Source organism: Terrapene carolina, unplaced genomic scaffold (genome assembly GCF_002925995.2).
Source record: "Terrapene carolina triunguis isolate 2854851 unplaced genomic scaffold, T_m_triunguis-2.0 Scaffold130, whole genome shotgun sequence".
In the NCBI taxonomy this organism is placed as follows: Eukaryota; Metazoa; Chordata; order Testudines; family Emydidae; genus Terrapene; species Terrapene triunguis.
Window position 1 is genome coordinate 27992632 of NW_020664481.1, and position 17083 is coordinate 28009714.

Below are 17083 nucleotides of genomic sequence, written 5' to 3' on the forward strand. Positions count from 1 at the left end.
TGAAGGGGGGTTCCAAAGAGGATGGAGCTCAGCTGTTCTCAGTGGTGGCAGATGACAGAACAAGGAGCAATGGTCTCAAGTTGAGGTGAGGGAGGTCTAGGTTGGATATTAGGAAACACTATTTCATTAGGAGGGTGGTGAAGCACTGGAATGGGTTACCTAGGGGAGGTGGTGAAATCTCCATCCTTAGAGGTTTTTAAGGCCTGGCTTGACAAAGCCCTGGCTGGGATGATTTAGTTGGTGTTGGTCCTGCTTTGAGCAGGGGGTTGGACTAGATGACCTCCTGAGGTCTCTTCCAATCCTAATCTTCTATGATTCATTAGGAAGAACAAGGATTAATGCAATCTCTGGGAGATAATGTGAACTTCAAAAGGACTAGACTGAACAATATAGCCAACAATTGATCTTTTGGAACAAAATGTGTGAAGTGGAATTCATAGGAAGTACTAGGGAGGAGGGGACTGCAAACCCCAATGGGCTCAGCCTTTGAAGCTTTGCCCTGAGAGGGGGACCTTTTGTCTGCTGATCACCTGTTACAACAGGACAGTTGAAAGGCCCAATCTGTCTCTTGGTCCCTGGAGAATCCAAAGAAAGGATTTTTAGATAAATAGCCTGGCTTTAAACAGGATCAGGGCTTTTTGTTCTGATCCCCAGCAAATGATCAGGACTTCCAGTTGACAGAGGGCCCCAATCCTTAGGGAAAGGTTGGAAGGACTGACACATGCCAGAGCCCATGTTGAAGAAAATGGGGGTGATCTTTGGTAAAATGTATTAGCAGCCATATATGTTCTTTTATTGTTTTTGATGTTTTTTCTATAATGCTTTTACCTTAAGAATAAACAGGCTTGCATAGGAAGTGCTGTGGGTTAACTTATAACTATTGGCAATAGCACTGTGTGCCATTGCTGAGGGGAAAAAAGTGAAGGAGACCTTCTTAAACAGATTGACTTTTCTGGGCAGTTCACAGCATCATCAGGGAGCTGTGCAACCTGGAAATACCCTGGTCAGGCGGGAGACAAATGTGAGGCTCTGCCCAAGCGAGGTGACAGACAAGGAGCCAGAAGCCTGAGAAGGGTGCCCTTGATAGACTATAAACCGGTGGGGTGGGGGAAGGGGAGGAGATTTGTGACAACTCATACACTGCAAAACTCAATTTGGACTAATCACCTCTGTGTGCGGAGAGGGTATTTAATCCATTCTCATTTAAAATCAACCCTTGGCTCTTCTACAAAGACCAAAATGTGACAAGGTAAAAATATCAGTTGATACACACTGCATACAGTTTTGCAAACCCCAAACTATTAAATTCATGGCTCAGGTCCCAACAAATCATGGGACTGAATTAAAAACCTACGAGACTGTTAAAAAGCAATAAATGTTGGCGGCTTTTTTATTTGCTTTTTGAGCCTGTAGGGTACACTCACAATGTTTTCAAGATTTTCTTCTCAACTGAGAGAACTAAAACCTTGCATTAAAAACAAAATCAGAGATTCTCACATAAATCACAAGACTGCAGTAGCTAGACTAAGAAAAACACCAAATATTGCAAAACTTGTGATAAAACCAGAGTTTGCTGGCTGTGCAGCCTTGCCAAAGGAGCACTTTATAAGTCCAAAAGAAACAGTTTTTAAAAAAGTATTTATCCACAGGCATAAAAGTTCTAAAACAGGCAACTGTTGTTTTACAGAGGTAGCTCAGAAACACATAAGCAAATACATACACTCACACATACACACACTTTATTAAGCCAGTTCCTTAGGGTTAATTGTTCTGCATGTGAAAATGTAAGTCTGCAATTAAAAACTTACACAAAAGACAGGGACTTTCTAACTCAGAGGACTGATAGCAGCATATGGACTTTTTCACTAATAGGGTGGTGACTTGAACCTCTCTAAACAATGATTTAAAGCAGAGATTCTCAACCTTTTTCTTTCTGAGGACCCCCCAGCATGCTATAAAAACTCCACTGCCCACCTGTGTCACAACTGTTTTTCTACATATAAAAGCCAGGGCTAACATTAGTGGGTAGCAAGAATGGCAATTGCCTGGGGCCCCATACCAAAGAGGCGCCTGCGAAGCTACATTGCTCAGGCTTTGGCTTCAGCCCCGGGTGGCGGGGCTCAGGGCACCGGGCTTCAGCCCCATGCAGTGGAGCTTCAGCTTTCTGCCCTGGGCCCCAGCGAGTCTAATGCTGGTCCTGCTTGGTGGACCCCTTGAAATCTGCTCATGGCCCCCCTGGTTGAGAACTACTGATTTAAAGAACTTCTCTTTGAAGCCCGTTTGGTAGCCTATCTGAAAAGGTTTGGTTGCTTCAGTCCCAGTTCTTGGTGGATAGATGTACACATTAACAACAGCCATAGTCACTACTGGCACCCTTGCTGGATTTAGCGCACATGAAGTTGGAACTAGAGGTGGTCTCTCTATAACTTAGTTAAAGGAATATTACCCTTAGGTAGCTATTATATGCATTATTAAAAGGGACTCAAGTACACAGGATTCTCAATAGGGTATCTATAGAAACCATTAAATAAAAAAAAAATTGTAAACATAACAATGTGAATATTATTTGTATTATTGTAGTTATTGCCACAATAGCAAATTGGTCATCTGTCTATTACAATCTGCTGACTTCTTCCAATGAATAGATAATATAGACTGTCAGATGGATACAGAGTAGTTTGAAAATTAGATATACAGTAAAAGCTCTGTTATCCGGCACTCAATGAACCAGAAAGCCCAATTAACCAGCATTTCTGATATCTCCCAATACAAATCTTCAATCTAGTAACTGGGACTAGTATACTGCCCAGCATGTTATTCAACTGCACAGTCTGCATTCTACTTTTATGCAAAAGAGGCAGAAGACAAGCAAGCAAGCTGCTATCAGGGGTTTATTAAAAAAAAGCAGCTTCCAGGGTGTGTCACAGGGTCATTACAAATTCAGCCCAATTTCCTACACCTTCTACATCTACCATGATAACTGGTGTTGATAATGATGACCCTGAGGCACCGCAAGATCCTGAAGTGTCTTCTGAATCAAATATTAAATTATGTTCAGTATAGTTTTAGTGTGAAGTATATTTTTAGTGATCTGGGTGTACACCATGCATTGCCCATAGTGATATGTAGTGTCATAAGATAACCTACTGTATAGAAAACTTCATACACCTAAGTGCTTCAAGAAACCAACCACTCTGCAGTGCAGTACTACTACTGGATTGGTAAGTACCTGTACACTATGTTATACTTTATTCATTTTATTGTATTCTAGTTCTTTGAAAATTGGTATTCCATTGGTAAAAATAACTCTCAGTTAACCAGACTATTCAATTAACCAGTACCCCCCATTTCCCCAACATGTCGGATGACAGAGCTTTTACTGTAGTTGACCTCCTACCTGACTGCTTAATCAGGACAATGAAACACTTGAAACTAGACTAAATAAATCTTATTTTCATAAACCATTTTATTGCATTGGGAGTTTAATATAGCACATTTCTCTACACTAAAGAATAGCCTGAAGACTGCTGAACACCATTTTTGGTTCACCAGTTTATTCATTGTGGTCCAAATATTTTTCTTGATGCACAGTAAATAGGCTGTGCATTAAGGAGGGTCACAGCTGCCAATATGGCAAGATCAAATTGATCCTTCAAGATCTCATCTATATTGGGTAAAGATATTGTGCTTGAAACATGTTAAACAATGTGGTAAACACAATTTTGAATTTATGGACCAGGAAAGTCATGTTTAAAAATGCATCAGCTGATTGTGGTTAACCATATTTTTTAAATACAACTGTCCTTCGTCCACACTGAAGGCAATTTTTTTAACATCATGTTATTGAACATATTTTCTAACACTATTCTTTTTTCCAGTACAGATACTGCCCCAAGCTTCATTCTTATGGATGCAGTATAACAGGTGAATGCTTTCTTCTGCAAAGTATAAGAGAGGGTAACTGAAGAATCCAACAATCCTTACTCCTCACTTTTTCTTGGCCTGACCCACTCTCAAAATCCTCTCGTTAGACTCCATGGCATAGAGGGACCTGTAACACCTAGATTGGCCAATCATATCCATCCCAACCTGTGCAAGAGAACCTCAGTGATTTGGTGTGTTCTTGCCCCTAAAAAAGTGCGAGAGGAGGTTCCTTATTTTTATCAAGTAAATTAGAACTTTTTTTTTTTTTAAACGAAAAAAGGAACCAGAATCTCCTACACATAAGAAGCAATTCCATAGCATGACAATACTTCATGTCTAATTTTTTACACTTTGAATACGGTCAACAGGAAGGAACACATTAATGCACAAACAGAGAATATCACTGGGAATGTGGGATCGCAGGATTAAAAGGGTATTCAGGGTGCAAAATTTTGCTGTAGTAGTTGGAGTTGGAAATTCCTGGTCACACAAAAAGATTACCTGTGCATGGTGTCTGTCCCTCAACTGCAGGCAATCAGGTAAAGAGTTAGACTGCATGCTCTATCTTTTAATTGATTTGGGTATTTTCAGAGGCCACTGAGAGCACCTTTCCCTCTGCCAAAGAGATTCCCTGTAACTGGAAGGCTTCAGCTCACTGAGTTCCTCTAATATGAGAGAATAACAGATTAGATGTAAATACCTAAAATAGGTAAGTACTACATCAATATTTTCAAATTCCCTCCTAATCCTAGTGGTACAGAGAAGCCCCACAGTGTCTAACCTTATAGGGTAAAATTCACACATGCTAAAGAGGGCCAGCATATGGCAATCTGAATGACAATCTGTACTTTAGGGCTACATGGGAGATAGCACAGGCCTACTATGCACAGGAATCTGTGTATTTCCTGCATACCGTGAAGAGGGTTTCTGTGTTGGTCCCAAATAGGGTGGCAGAGAGAGACTACAAGGGGATAGACTAGAGGACAAGCCAAGGAATCTGTAGTTAAAGAATTTCAGTAGCCCCAAAACCCACTACAATTGCACAAAGTGCTGCAGTGGTTATTCTAATTTACAAGTTGTAATGGTGGCTGGGGAGAGGGCCCAGGGTCAGAGCCTTGTGTCTGGATGAGGGCAGGGGATGGACTTCATTTTCCAGCTCTCCTTTACTATATCCACATAAAGCTTGCTTATTTCAAGCTCTATGGACCTGTCAGATACTGTTGTGATTTCAAGGTAAAATGCTGTGGAACTGCTTAGATAATAGTCTACACTACTGTAACAAAACTCCCTCGGCACCAGTTGAAACACTGCTCCCTCTCAAATACCCCAGTAGTGAAGAAGGATCACCATTCAGCCTTACGGCTGCTCTTGCACAGTCCCTCTTTCCAAGCAGTACAGACAGCAGTAACCAAAATAAAACACATGGAAACCCCACAGTTTAACGTGTAGTTTTATTTTAAGCGTCAAGCTAATAATCTTGAAGTAAATTAGTGTTTTATGATGGGCGCTCCCACAAAGAGTAAGTTACAGGAGAGATGTATATGCATTCCTGAAGTAAATATATTTTCCTCCTTCCATGTTAAATAATTAAATGCAAAAAAACCTATGTTAAGATAATGCATTTAACATAAAGTAAGGAACTGAAAGTGTTATTCAACAAACCTCATGCCCGTCAGTCACTAAACCCCTGAGGTTAAAAAACAAACTTCCCTTATGGGCATGTCACTGCATAGTTGTCTGTTATGGAGACTTGCTCCTTCTTCTGAAGTACTGGCCATCATTGGGAAACCAAATATCTGACTAAACAGATCACAGGTCTGTTCAAGTATAGCACTTTCCTATGTTCCCAAATCAAGCCATGCTAATTTGCTTGACTACTTACATTGTACACACATAGTATTTTTATGTCCAGACAAGTTAAAATTGGCATAGGATTTTTCACTTCCTTACTTTTCTGATTTAATTTCATAACAGTGCTGGAATGTAGGGTTTTTTTTAACATTTAATTTATTTTCTCTTTTTAAAAATAGAAAAAAAGATTGCTTAAGGCTACTAATGTTAACCAAAATTTTCAAACGAAGATGCCTAAGGCTGATATGGTCAAAGGTAAATAGTGGCTGGAGAGAGCTAAATAGTGGTGCCCCCTAGGAATCGGTACTGGCACCAGTGCTGTTCCACATATTCATAAATGATCTGGAAAAAGGGGTAAACAGCAAGATGGCAAAATTGGAAGCCTATACAAAATTACTCAAGATAGTTAAGTCCAAAGCAGACTTCAAAGAGTTACCAGGGGATCTCACGAAACTGGGTGATTAGCAATAAAACAGCACATGAAATTTAATGCTGATAAATGCAAAGTAGTGAGGATTATGTTTTCTATGCACATTGGAAAACATAATCCCCACTACTGTTACCACTCAAGAAAGATCTTGGAGTCACTGTGGATAGTTCTCTGAAAATATCCGCTCAATGTGCAAAGGCAGTCAAAAAAAAAAAAAAAAGCTAACAGAAGTTTAGGAACCATTAGGAAAGGAATAAAAAGAAAAAATATATAATGATGCCACTATATCAATCCATAATAAGACCACAGCTTCAATACTGCATGCAGTTCTGGTCGCCCCTTCTCAAAAAAGATACATTAGAACTGGAAAAGCTACAGAAAAGGGCAACAAAAATGACAGAGTATGGAACAGCTTCCATATGAGGAGAAATTAAAAAGACTTTTCAGCTTGGAAAAGAGAGGGGATAGAATATAGATCTATAAAATCATGAATGTGGAGAAAGTGAATAAAGTAGTGTTATTTACTCCTTCACATAACACAAGAACCAGAGGTCATCAAATGAAATTAATAGGCAGCAGATTTAAAAAGAACATAAGAAAGTACTTCTTTACCCAACGCACAATCAACCTGTGGAACTCGTTGCCAGGGGATGTTGTGGAAGTGAAAACTACAATGGGGTTCAAAAAAAACTAGGTACGTTCATGGAGGATAGATCATCAATGACTATAAGCCAAGATGGTCAGGGATGCAATCCCATGCTCTGGTTGTCCCTAGCCTCTCACTGTCAGAAGCTGGAAGTGGACAACAGGGGATGAATTGCTCAACGATTGCTTGTTCTGTTCATTCCGTATAAAGCACCTGGCATTGGCCACTCCTGGATGACAGGACACTAGGCTAGATGGACCATTGATCTGACCCAGTATGGCCATTCTTACATTGACAATCAGCAAAGAATTAAAGGATGGTAGTATTCTGAATGCCAATCACCATGATTTTATGGAAAGTGAGTGTCAAACTTTTTTTTTTAAAAGGAGATCACAAGTTTGGTTGATCACGGTAACTGTGTTAACGCTACATGACATTCTGATAACATTACATTATGCACAAAATCAATGCAGCACATATTCAATGGATTAAGAATTTGTTAACTGAAAGATTACAAAGAAGTTACTGTAAATGAGGAATCATCATCCAAAGTGGGCGTTTCTACTAGCATCTTGCAGGGATCTGTTCTCAGCCTTATACTAGTCAACATCTTGAATATAAAAAATTATGGTAAAATCTGCAGAAGATACAAAACTTGATGAAGTGGTAAATGATAAGGACAGGTCAGTTACGTAGACTGACCTGGACTGCTTGGTAAGGTGAACTCATTTGAACAACATACCTTTTAATATAGCCAAAAGCAAGGTCATACGTTTAAAAACCAAAGAATGTAGGTCACACTGATAGGATACAGAACTGTATCCTGGAAAAACAGGGATTCTTAAAAGGACTTGAGAAGAGGGGTAAGGGATTATGGTAGGTAACCAGTTGAACATAAACTCCCAGTGCAATGCTGTAGCTAAAAGAGCAAATGGGATTCTTGAATGTATAAGTAGGGGGATATCAAGTAGGATTAAGGAAGTGGTATCACTTGTATATATGGCATTAGTGAAACCATTACTGGAATGAAAAAGGATGTTAAATGTTCAAAAAGAGATGTTAAATTGGAAAGCTTTCAGAAGAGAGCTACAAGAATGATTTAAGGTCTGGAAAACGTGCCTTATATGGAGAGACTAAAGCTCAATCTATAGTATAACCAAGAGAAGGTTCAGAGGTGACTTGATCATAGTCTACGAGCAGCTACAGGAGGAAGGGATTTCTGATAGTACATAGAAAGGCATAAGGAGACAAACAGTTGCAAGCTGAACGTAGTCCTAGATAAATTCAAACTAGAAATAAGAATAAACACAAAAAACCAGTGACGATAATTAACCTTTGGAACAACTTACATGGTGTGGTGGTGATTCACCATCACGAAGACTGAATAGCTTTCTAAAAGGTATGCAGTAGCCCAAAGAGAACTTGTGGGCTTGATGCAGAAGTTACTGGGTATGGTGTAGGCCTGTGTTATGCAGGAGTTCAGACTAGATCATAGTGGTCCCTTCTGACCTTACAAATCTAAGTTTAAATGGCTCACAGTCTTTCAAGATCACACCACTGAGTTCAGTGGGGTGAGGTGAGTGCACACCTTTGGTGCTGCAAGCTAGAGAGTGGAGTTTTCTAAAACGTTGGGTTAACAGGACAGCATTGCACTGATTTACATGAATTCAGGTCTTGCTTATCCTAGTTTTCTGTATTTGTTTTTCTGGAATGGATAACTTGAGAACTAGTAAATGTATGAAATCACAAGAATAAGAAGCTGACTAAAATCAAAGATGGAAGTGATTTTTACTCAGTAATTTTCATCAAACACCTATTTAACATAAGCACACAACTGACAAACAGGTGAAAATGAAGATCACTTTAAAAAAGACTCAACAGAGCCACTCATTCAATTATGGGCTAAGAAAGCTAATCCACTTCTCGTGTCCTCCACAGAGACTATCAGCAACAAAAGGCAACAACACAGGATTTAGCATTTCTGGTATCGAAAGGTTAGGTAAAACAAGGAGTTTTTTTTCTTAGTTCTTCAGGCTTTTAATGAAGCAGCATTTTTTTCCATTCCCCTAAAATTCAACAAGCATTATAGCTTTCAGGACAGCTCCTTGTCTTTCTACTCACTCAACATAATCAAAAACTTACCTAGTAGGGAATATATACAACTCTAGTTACACTGTAGGTAGTAAAGTAAAAACCTGTGTTATACTGAGCGAAAAATAATCCCTCAGACTCTTAAAGCTATACTTCAATCTTTTTTATTAAAACTAAACGACATATATCTTCTTAAAGTGTATTTGTACCTAGTACACATTAGTGACAAATTCTTACTGCAACAAAAAGAAGATGTAGACTGCAGCAGTTACACATAAGGTTCTTAGTTCCAGGCGAATACTGTAGTAGTATTTCTAAAACTAATTCTGTATTAACCATTTTAGTACTTTTTAGGGATATAGGCTGTAACTTCTTTTCAAGGATAGAAGAGTTACTTATTCTTTACTAACAAATGACCAACAACAGATCAGAGATTTTAGAGTTACCTGTGGACAAAGAATTAATACTTACCAACATGATTAAGTTCACTAGAACAATTATGCCACACCCTCCCAAAAAAGGGCTACATACCTGCCCTTGCAAAGCTATACGATTTCTGTCTTGTAGATGCCGATTAGAAATTGAAGAATGCCAGGGATGCATCTGATTTTGAGACTGTGTCCGAGCAATATCGGATGACTGTGTTATTTGCTGTGGGGTAATATGGTGTTCTAGGTCATGCTCTAATATGTGGCTTGAAGTGTCCTGAACAAATGCTGAATCATCAAATTGGGGTAGGAGATCTTCCTGAAGGAGGTCCTCTGGATCAAGTCCTGTAAATGGTTCAGCTTGAGACTCAACTTGATGAAGTAAGTTCTCATCCAAAGATGAAAAACCATTGCTTTCTATAGGATCACCGAAATGGCTTATCTGAGAAGCAGAACCCACAGAGGCTGGAAAATTAATGTTCACAGGAGAGAGTTTTGAACTACTGAAGCTGCCCTGAGGATGTGCTGAATGCAACATTTGGAAACTATTTGAATTCAAAGGTGTGTTAGGATTCAAGAGGTGCTCGGTGGTTTCTTGCTTGGTCCCTGTTTGAGATGTAAAGGCATCACTTCCAGTATAATCAGATAAAGGATGCGTTTGTTGGCTAGTAGAAAGAGCGGTAGAAGACTGTAGAAGGCTGGTAGGAGAAATGTGGTTATTAGAGTAAGAATATGGAGAAGGAAACTGCTGTGTATTATTAACAGAGCAAGGAGTCATAGTTGGAGATTGTCCATCAAAGTTTCCTTCTTGATTCCCACAAAAATGTATTGAAGCACTGGCATTTTGAGAAAACTGTTGAACAGAGAGAGGCTGCTGTGAAGTTGATGGATTAGCAATTTGAGGTGGATGGGTAACACTGACTCTGCGTGGAGCAGATACGTTAACCTCCATAAAGGTTTTTGGCTGATTCAGAGCGTCTTGCCCTGCATTAATGTTGTTTCTGCTTTGTTGCGACTGTAGTGAGGCACACTGATGCTGTTGTTCGTTGGCCTGAAATAAGGCAAAGTCATGGTGTGCTACAAAACTTTTAGTTTGCTGCATAGACTGAGAATGTCCTTGGTGAAAAGGGGACCCATTTTGATTTGGAACAGTTGTGGTAGTTTGATGACCCCACATAGGACTACCATCAGCCACATCAGGAAACATTCCATTGGATTGGTTTTGTGGATGGATTGGTGAGCAATTAAATTGAGAGTGTGGCGATAAAACACTGTCAGCTGGGCTGCTGAAAGACTGATTTACTTGAAGTTTCAGTGAATCATACTGATTTAACTGCTCAAATTCGCTCATCTTTTGTTGAGTTTGAGTATCTTGCACATGGTTCAATGAGTCTATGTGCAAAGGCTCAAATTCTGCACCCAAGTTCAATTCATCAACAAGTGAAACGGGTCCAGGTTGTACAAAGGCATCATCTGACAAACCTTCCAACGTCTCGCTAAAAAGGTTGGCATCATCAAAAAAATCCATCATAGGATCAGTCATCTTGATACCTCCACACTGCTTCGTCTCTGAACTCCAAATGGAGTCAATTTAGCCTCTCTGCAGTGAACAGCAACAGATTACTTCCAGTGGTCACCACCTTATCCAATGCATGTCAACATCCATTAGTGCTTCTGAAGAAATGTATGTCTTAAACTGTACAAATATCCTAGGGAAGAAAGAATAAGAGCAATGACTTTAAACTTACTTTTCTGGAGTTTTGTTTTATTTAGTTTTCATTTCCTCCTCCTCTTGGTATTAGTTTGTCAATTTTACTCTACATTTATATAAACAAAACTGAGCAATTAGACTCATTTTGACTTTTTAAAAAACAAAAACAGAAAACTGTCAAATTCTAGTCATGAATGGGCTGCTTTATTTTTGTCTGTGTCCCACAAATAAAACAAATATGTAACTATTCATTTATTTCCTTTCCAATGTTATATTTTATACAGTTGAAGAATAAGTAATATTACATGTAATGATTCTGTATATTCTAGATCAAGTAAAATCTGAGAGGAGAAAGGAAACAGTCCAAACACTTGACAGAGACAGATCATTGTGAAATAGCTTTAGTAAGATGAAGCTCAGATAATCTATTTCTTTCCATTAAACTGAATGAGTGCTTGGTCATTTCAATGAAAATCTTAATTATTCAACATTTTTGTTGTGATTTTCAGTCTAATTAACCTGTCAATTACCATTACATATTAATAAAATGGTTAAGTCACACACTGCTCATGGATTCTGTGCTTTCACAATGGCAACCGGGAAATATCAAGTAATGTATTTTTTCAATATTTTTTAAAGGCAATAAACTGCAAATCAACTTCTAAAATTTTTAGAAGTGAACACATGCATAATATGCACAATTACTGCACTTATACATGCAAATTGTGTATAAGCAATTGTGAAAATCTGTTTCTTTGTCTATAAATAAGAGGTGGGTAAATGGTAATTATTCTTCAGCTGAACAGAACAAGTTACAAGAAACATTAAGTTATGTTTAGATTAATTTCATTTAAACCCACTTAACAAAAACACAGTAGAATCCACAAAGGCATAACTATTAAACAACTTTTACTGTATTTGGAATCAAAACTTTCTTCTCATGAGGTCAAATCCCCACTGAAATCAACAAATACACAGGGAAATCACCACTGGCAGGATCAAACCCATAAAGAAAATCTTGGGGAGAGAGTATGTATATGCCAAAGAAAAAGAGCAACTCATCAAGCTTTAGAACAGAACTGGCTAGAAATTAATTGGCAAAACTGAGCTAGTCACCAGGTCCCTGAAATACAACATATTCATATTTCTGTTTAACACAACATCCAATATGCAAGCTTGAATGAAAATATGTTCTATTACTGCTTTATGTGATAGTTTGACTTCCTAGATAATCAGAAAACTTAGTCTTCAAGAATACGGAAGAAATCACTTTAAAATATACATTGGTCTTCTAACAGTCTTTCCCGACTCGTACACAACAAACACTGACATTCAGATGGAAGAAAAAATTTTAACTCTTGAAATCCACCATTGCTAAAACTTATCCATGCTCCCCCAAAGCTCTTTCCTCCAGTGACTGACTCCCTGGATATGATCTCTCCACAGCAAGTTTTGTGGTCTTCCTAGGGACATCCTAGAAGGTTGAAAATATTTTCCTTCTGGACAGAGCCCTATATTGTGTGTAGGTATCAAAGAAGTCTGAACAGGAAGTGATACCAAATATGCAAAGTGATGGATAATGAGTCATAAAAGGCTTCTCCCCCATCCATTCCAAACTGTATATGTATTTTGTTTACTATTTAAAGCAGGGGTGGGCAAAATATGGCCCGCGAGCCGGATCCGGCCCGTCTAACATTTCTGTCTGGCTTCCTCTGCCCCCTCACGACCTCCGGGCCACAAAGTCCCATGGCGCAGCAGCCAGCTGCTGCTGGCATGTCTCTGCACGCCCTGGAAATTGGCCAATGGGAGCTGCAGGGGCGGTGCTTGCGGGCACAGGCAGCGCAGAGACCCGCTGCCTCCCTCCCCCCAAGGGGCGCGCAGAGACATGCCAGCAGCAGCTGACTGCAGCGGCTTCCGTGAGCGGTGCGAGGCCATGGCATGCAGGCAGCCTGCCTGAGCCCTGCTGCGCCGCCGGCCAGGAGCCACCTGTGTTAAGCACCTCCCGGCCAGAGCCTGCACTTCGCACCCCCTCCCGCAGCCCCAACCCCAGGTCAAAACCCCCTCCTGCACCCAAACTCCCTCCCAGACCCCGCACCCCCTCCATTAATATAGTAGAAATGTGCGGCCCATGACGACTTACCAAAATTCATGGAGTGGCTCCCCTGCGAAAATTATTGCCCACCTGATTTAAAATCAGGTTATTTAAACTTCCAAGTTGCCAGAAATATTTGTCAATAATTGCAATCATAAATTGGTCACTGTTCTGCTCTAATGCTGGTTAATCAGACAGACTTGTCCATTTGACAGGATTAAAAGCAAGATAAGACCATTCTGATGGTGCTGTCAATATCAAACAGCTCTCTTTTAGTGATATCGCAGCCAACATTTGGAGCCAGATCAAAACATATTTTGGAGTTTTCTTGATTTTGGAGTTTTTCTTTATCAAAGTGATGCTAATAAAGAATACTTTGACATCCCTTCAAATTCTGATGTGTTCAATAGAAATCGCTCTGCAGTATTTTGAAGGACAAGAAGAAAATTAGGCAGTGCACCATTCTGCACATTAAATTATGAGTTTGTAAATTAGGGTTTGTACTGATACATGGACCTTACACATCTGAGGTACTTCACTATTTCTAGTTGGTCTACTTCTTTAGGGAATGCCAACATCAGCAAGCCCCAATCTTGCATTTCCCCACATAAATAAAAAGAATGTGCAAGGAACCAGAACATCATCAGAAAATAAGTGGAAAGGAAAAGGGAAATAAAGGTGGAATTACCTAAATGCCCCAGAAGACCAGAGTATATTTTCTTCATCATTCTAATCAGTTGTGCTTTGGAAGAAAAGCTAAATGTATTTTCCTCTACCAGATTTCACATCACTTATGCCAACAGAAAAATACAGCACACACTTCAGTATTTTGAAGTGAAAAATTATGAAGATTGATGTTTCTCTTCATTTGTGATAAGCAAAATGTGTAATAAACAGCGTATTTTTAAAAAGGATTGCTAATAGTCAGATTTCCCACTTTCCACATTCATAGGGATATAGCATAACACACAAATTGTATCATCCACCTTTGACCAAGGAGGGGTGGAAGAAACTAAAGCAGGAGAACATAATCAAGTTAGATTAAGTATGACGTACAAGTACCATAGTTGGTGGTGAATAGGTCTAGTTCAGAGGGGACCCATTAAATCAATGGACAGGTTTACTATATTTTATTAGCTGTCTGTCCATCAAGGACTCCTGTGTTTAAAAAAAATAATCAATTTTAGATGTCTGCATAATTGAAAATGTTTTAAATGAAAATATATCCCTCTGGTTTTCAATTATTATCTAGGGCAAGTATTAAATTCCCCTTCAATGGGAGGGAGTGAAGAAAAAAAGTGAAGTCCATTGTTTACAAATGAATGTCAGACCACAGACTAGAGTGAATACACAAAATATTGTAGTATTACTTGCACATACATAGTTCTTGTGTACTTCCACAGATCTCAAGCCATCTTTCATAAATTGGATGAGTGGGCACAAATTGTCCCCTAGATCACATACATAGTTGACAGTTCTGATGTTCTCCACCCACACCAATATTTTGTCTACCTGAATGCTTAAACACTATGCGCCATCGAGGAAGAAACTGCGTAAGACTCCATGGTAGAGCCCACAAAAAGCTGCGTGTAACTGTAGTTAGATAAAGCTAGCCATGGTTTGTGCTATACAAAAAAAAAAAAAAAAAAATCTATCATCCACTTTCAGTGGTACCCTCTGTGCCCTAGAACTATAGTCCTCCTGTCTTTCAGCATTAAAAAAAAAGGGGGGGGGGGAGATGAGGGAGACTATAAGCAGCCAAGCTTTTTCCACTACAAACTTCTGTAAAAGTCACCAGAACTCCATAAAATTGGAAGGCCCAGCAAGACAAAAAAGGAAGAGGCGGAGAATGCCAGTTTCAGGGATTCCAACACAAGATGAAAAACCACAATTTGATTTCCCAATTGATAAATCATCTGGCATCTCTGCACTAGAGAGAGGATAAATATTTCCAGGCAAGTTAGTTCTTGGAGAAAACCAGTAGTTTCTTATAACAAATCCAGATAGCAATTAATTTAAGCAATTCTAATTTGTGTAAAGTAGTATCTAAACATACCAGCAGCTTAAAAGAGACAGTGAAGCAAAATAAATTTCAAACAAAGATGAAGCTCAGAAAACTGGATACGTAGATTCTTGTCAGTTTAATAACAATTCCTCTTTATATTACATATTATAGAAAAAGAAAAGGACTCAAACTGGAAAAAAAAATTGTTTCACCAGAAATTGCCCTTGTAAGACAACATGGAAGAGGCATGCATAACACCATTGTTATGGTTAAGAGAACATTTCTACTCTAAACCACTGTTTTTGAACACTTATGTAAAGTATGTAAAAATGTTAGACTTTTGTCAGAAATGTATCATGTTCGATTTAGCACAAATGCAAATTTGTTTGGAAAGTTTAATGATATTCTGCTTTGGAACACTACCATTCACACTAAGACATTTTCCAAACTTGTTTTGGTGTTTGTGCAAACCAACCTGTTTTGCCAACCTTCCCCTTCTCTCTATCATAAACAGGTGGCTAGTGATATAACTGCAGCACTGTGTTAGCACTACTTAGCCTTTTTTAGCTGTCTGTCTCCCTCCCTGCTAACAAGGTAGTGTGTTAGGAAACACTGCCAACCTGTTACAGATAAGTTACATGGAAATTGTAAAAGGAAGGAGTTTAGAAATCTAATCCTCATATTTAGGGCTGCATGCCCAGGTTAACAAATAGAGATTCTGCAAGATCAAGTGGGACGCAAGTTTCATAGCCAAGTAGTCCTCCTCATGGAAGATGTCCTTCTAGCATACCCCCATTTTAAAGAGTGGGAAGTCTAGCCTTCAGCATGTCAAATGATTGAAACTGCAGTAATAGCTTGAACAGGCAGAATGTGTAAGATACAGTTAGAATGAATTGGTACCTATTCTTTTATCTCTAAGTTCCTTTACTTTAACTTTTTCTTCCATTTTGGCAAAACTACATGTTTACTGCACCATATGATCACTCAGTGTTTTGAAAGAAAACTTAACTTCCAGATTTAAGGCAACTGGAATTCAGTGAGGCTTCCAGATCAAATCTAATTTGCCACCCTTGTGCATATTCAGACGTAAAATTTTGTGACAAAATAAAATTTTATCTGGAAGCCTCACTGAATTCCATGACTTTATAGGTTTTAATTCTTATCCATAATGGTGCATTATTGCACAAGGTTTAATGTTAATTCGAAGAAAAAAAAATAATCTTATCACAAGTTTCAGATGGCAAGGTCCTTTTATAAGGTTGAGGTTTTTTTGTTTTGGACACTTAAACATTAATGAACTGCCTGTATGAAGCCACTGGTACAAGTGGTGACCAGCCAAGAAGATGAATACATTCTTGTTAGAGTTTTTAGAGGTCATTACCTTTTATTAGCTAGTATAATGTACATTTGATAAATTCATCATTTCAGGTTTCTCTCAAATATGTTTCATTTTTAAATCAAAAAGTGGCATTTTAACTCAAATTAATCTCAAATAGTTCCCGAATTTTTTTCAGTGTAAGCAATACAATACAAATACAATGAACAATGTGTGTCCTGTTCTTATTTGATTTCTCTCATTTCTTGCAATCTCACAAGCTCAGTATTTAGGGCTTAGCTCCATGGGGAAACTGACCAGCACAGCCATTCCAGAATAATTTTGAGTGGATACTCCACGCATTTGTTTCAGAAACTTTATTCCAGAATAATTACTCCACTTTGCCTAAAATGAATAACCAGGCCACTATCTGCAATAACCCTGGTCTTTTCTCAGCCGAAACATGCTATGATTCTATGATTTGTCATCTTCAGTCATGACATCACATCTAAAATGTAATATGTAAATTCTTTGTGACGGGAATCACCTCCCACCCTTACTTCTTTGTCTCAATCACTGGTCATTCAACA

General features: G+C 38.8%; 1 protein-coding gene across 6 annotated transcripts in view; it reads right to left on the reverse strand.

Annotated features, from left to right (window-relative positions):
- CHD9 (chromodomain helicase DNA binding protein 9) overlaps positions 1–17083 on the reverse strand; it is a 180955-nt gene that overhangs the window by 147741 nt on the left and 16131 nt on the right. For 3 of the 6 annotated variants that reach the window (XM_026652905.1, XM_026652908.1, XM_026652906.1), the window contains exon 1: positions 9474–10913. In XM_026652905.1, the coding sequence (XP_026508690.1) occupies positions 9474–10913 (1440 nt within the window). Of the gene's footprint in view, positions 1–9473; positions 11080–17083 lie in introns of those variants that run through there. The other 3 variants (XM_026652907.1, XM_026652903.1, XM_026652904.1) reach the window with 1 other exon arrangement.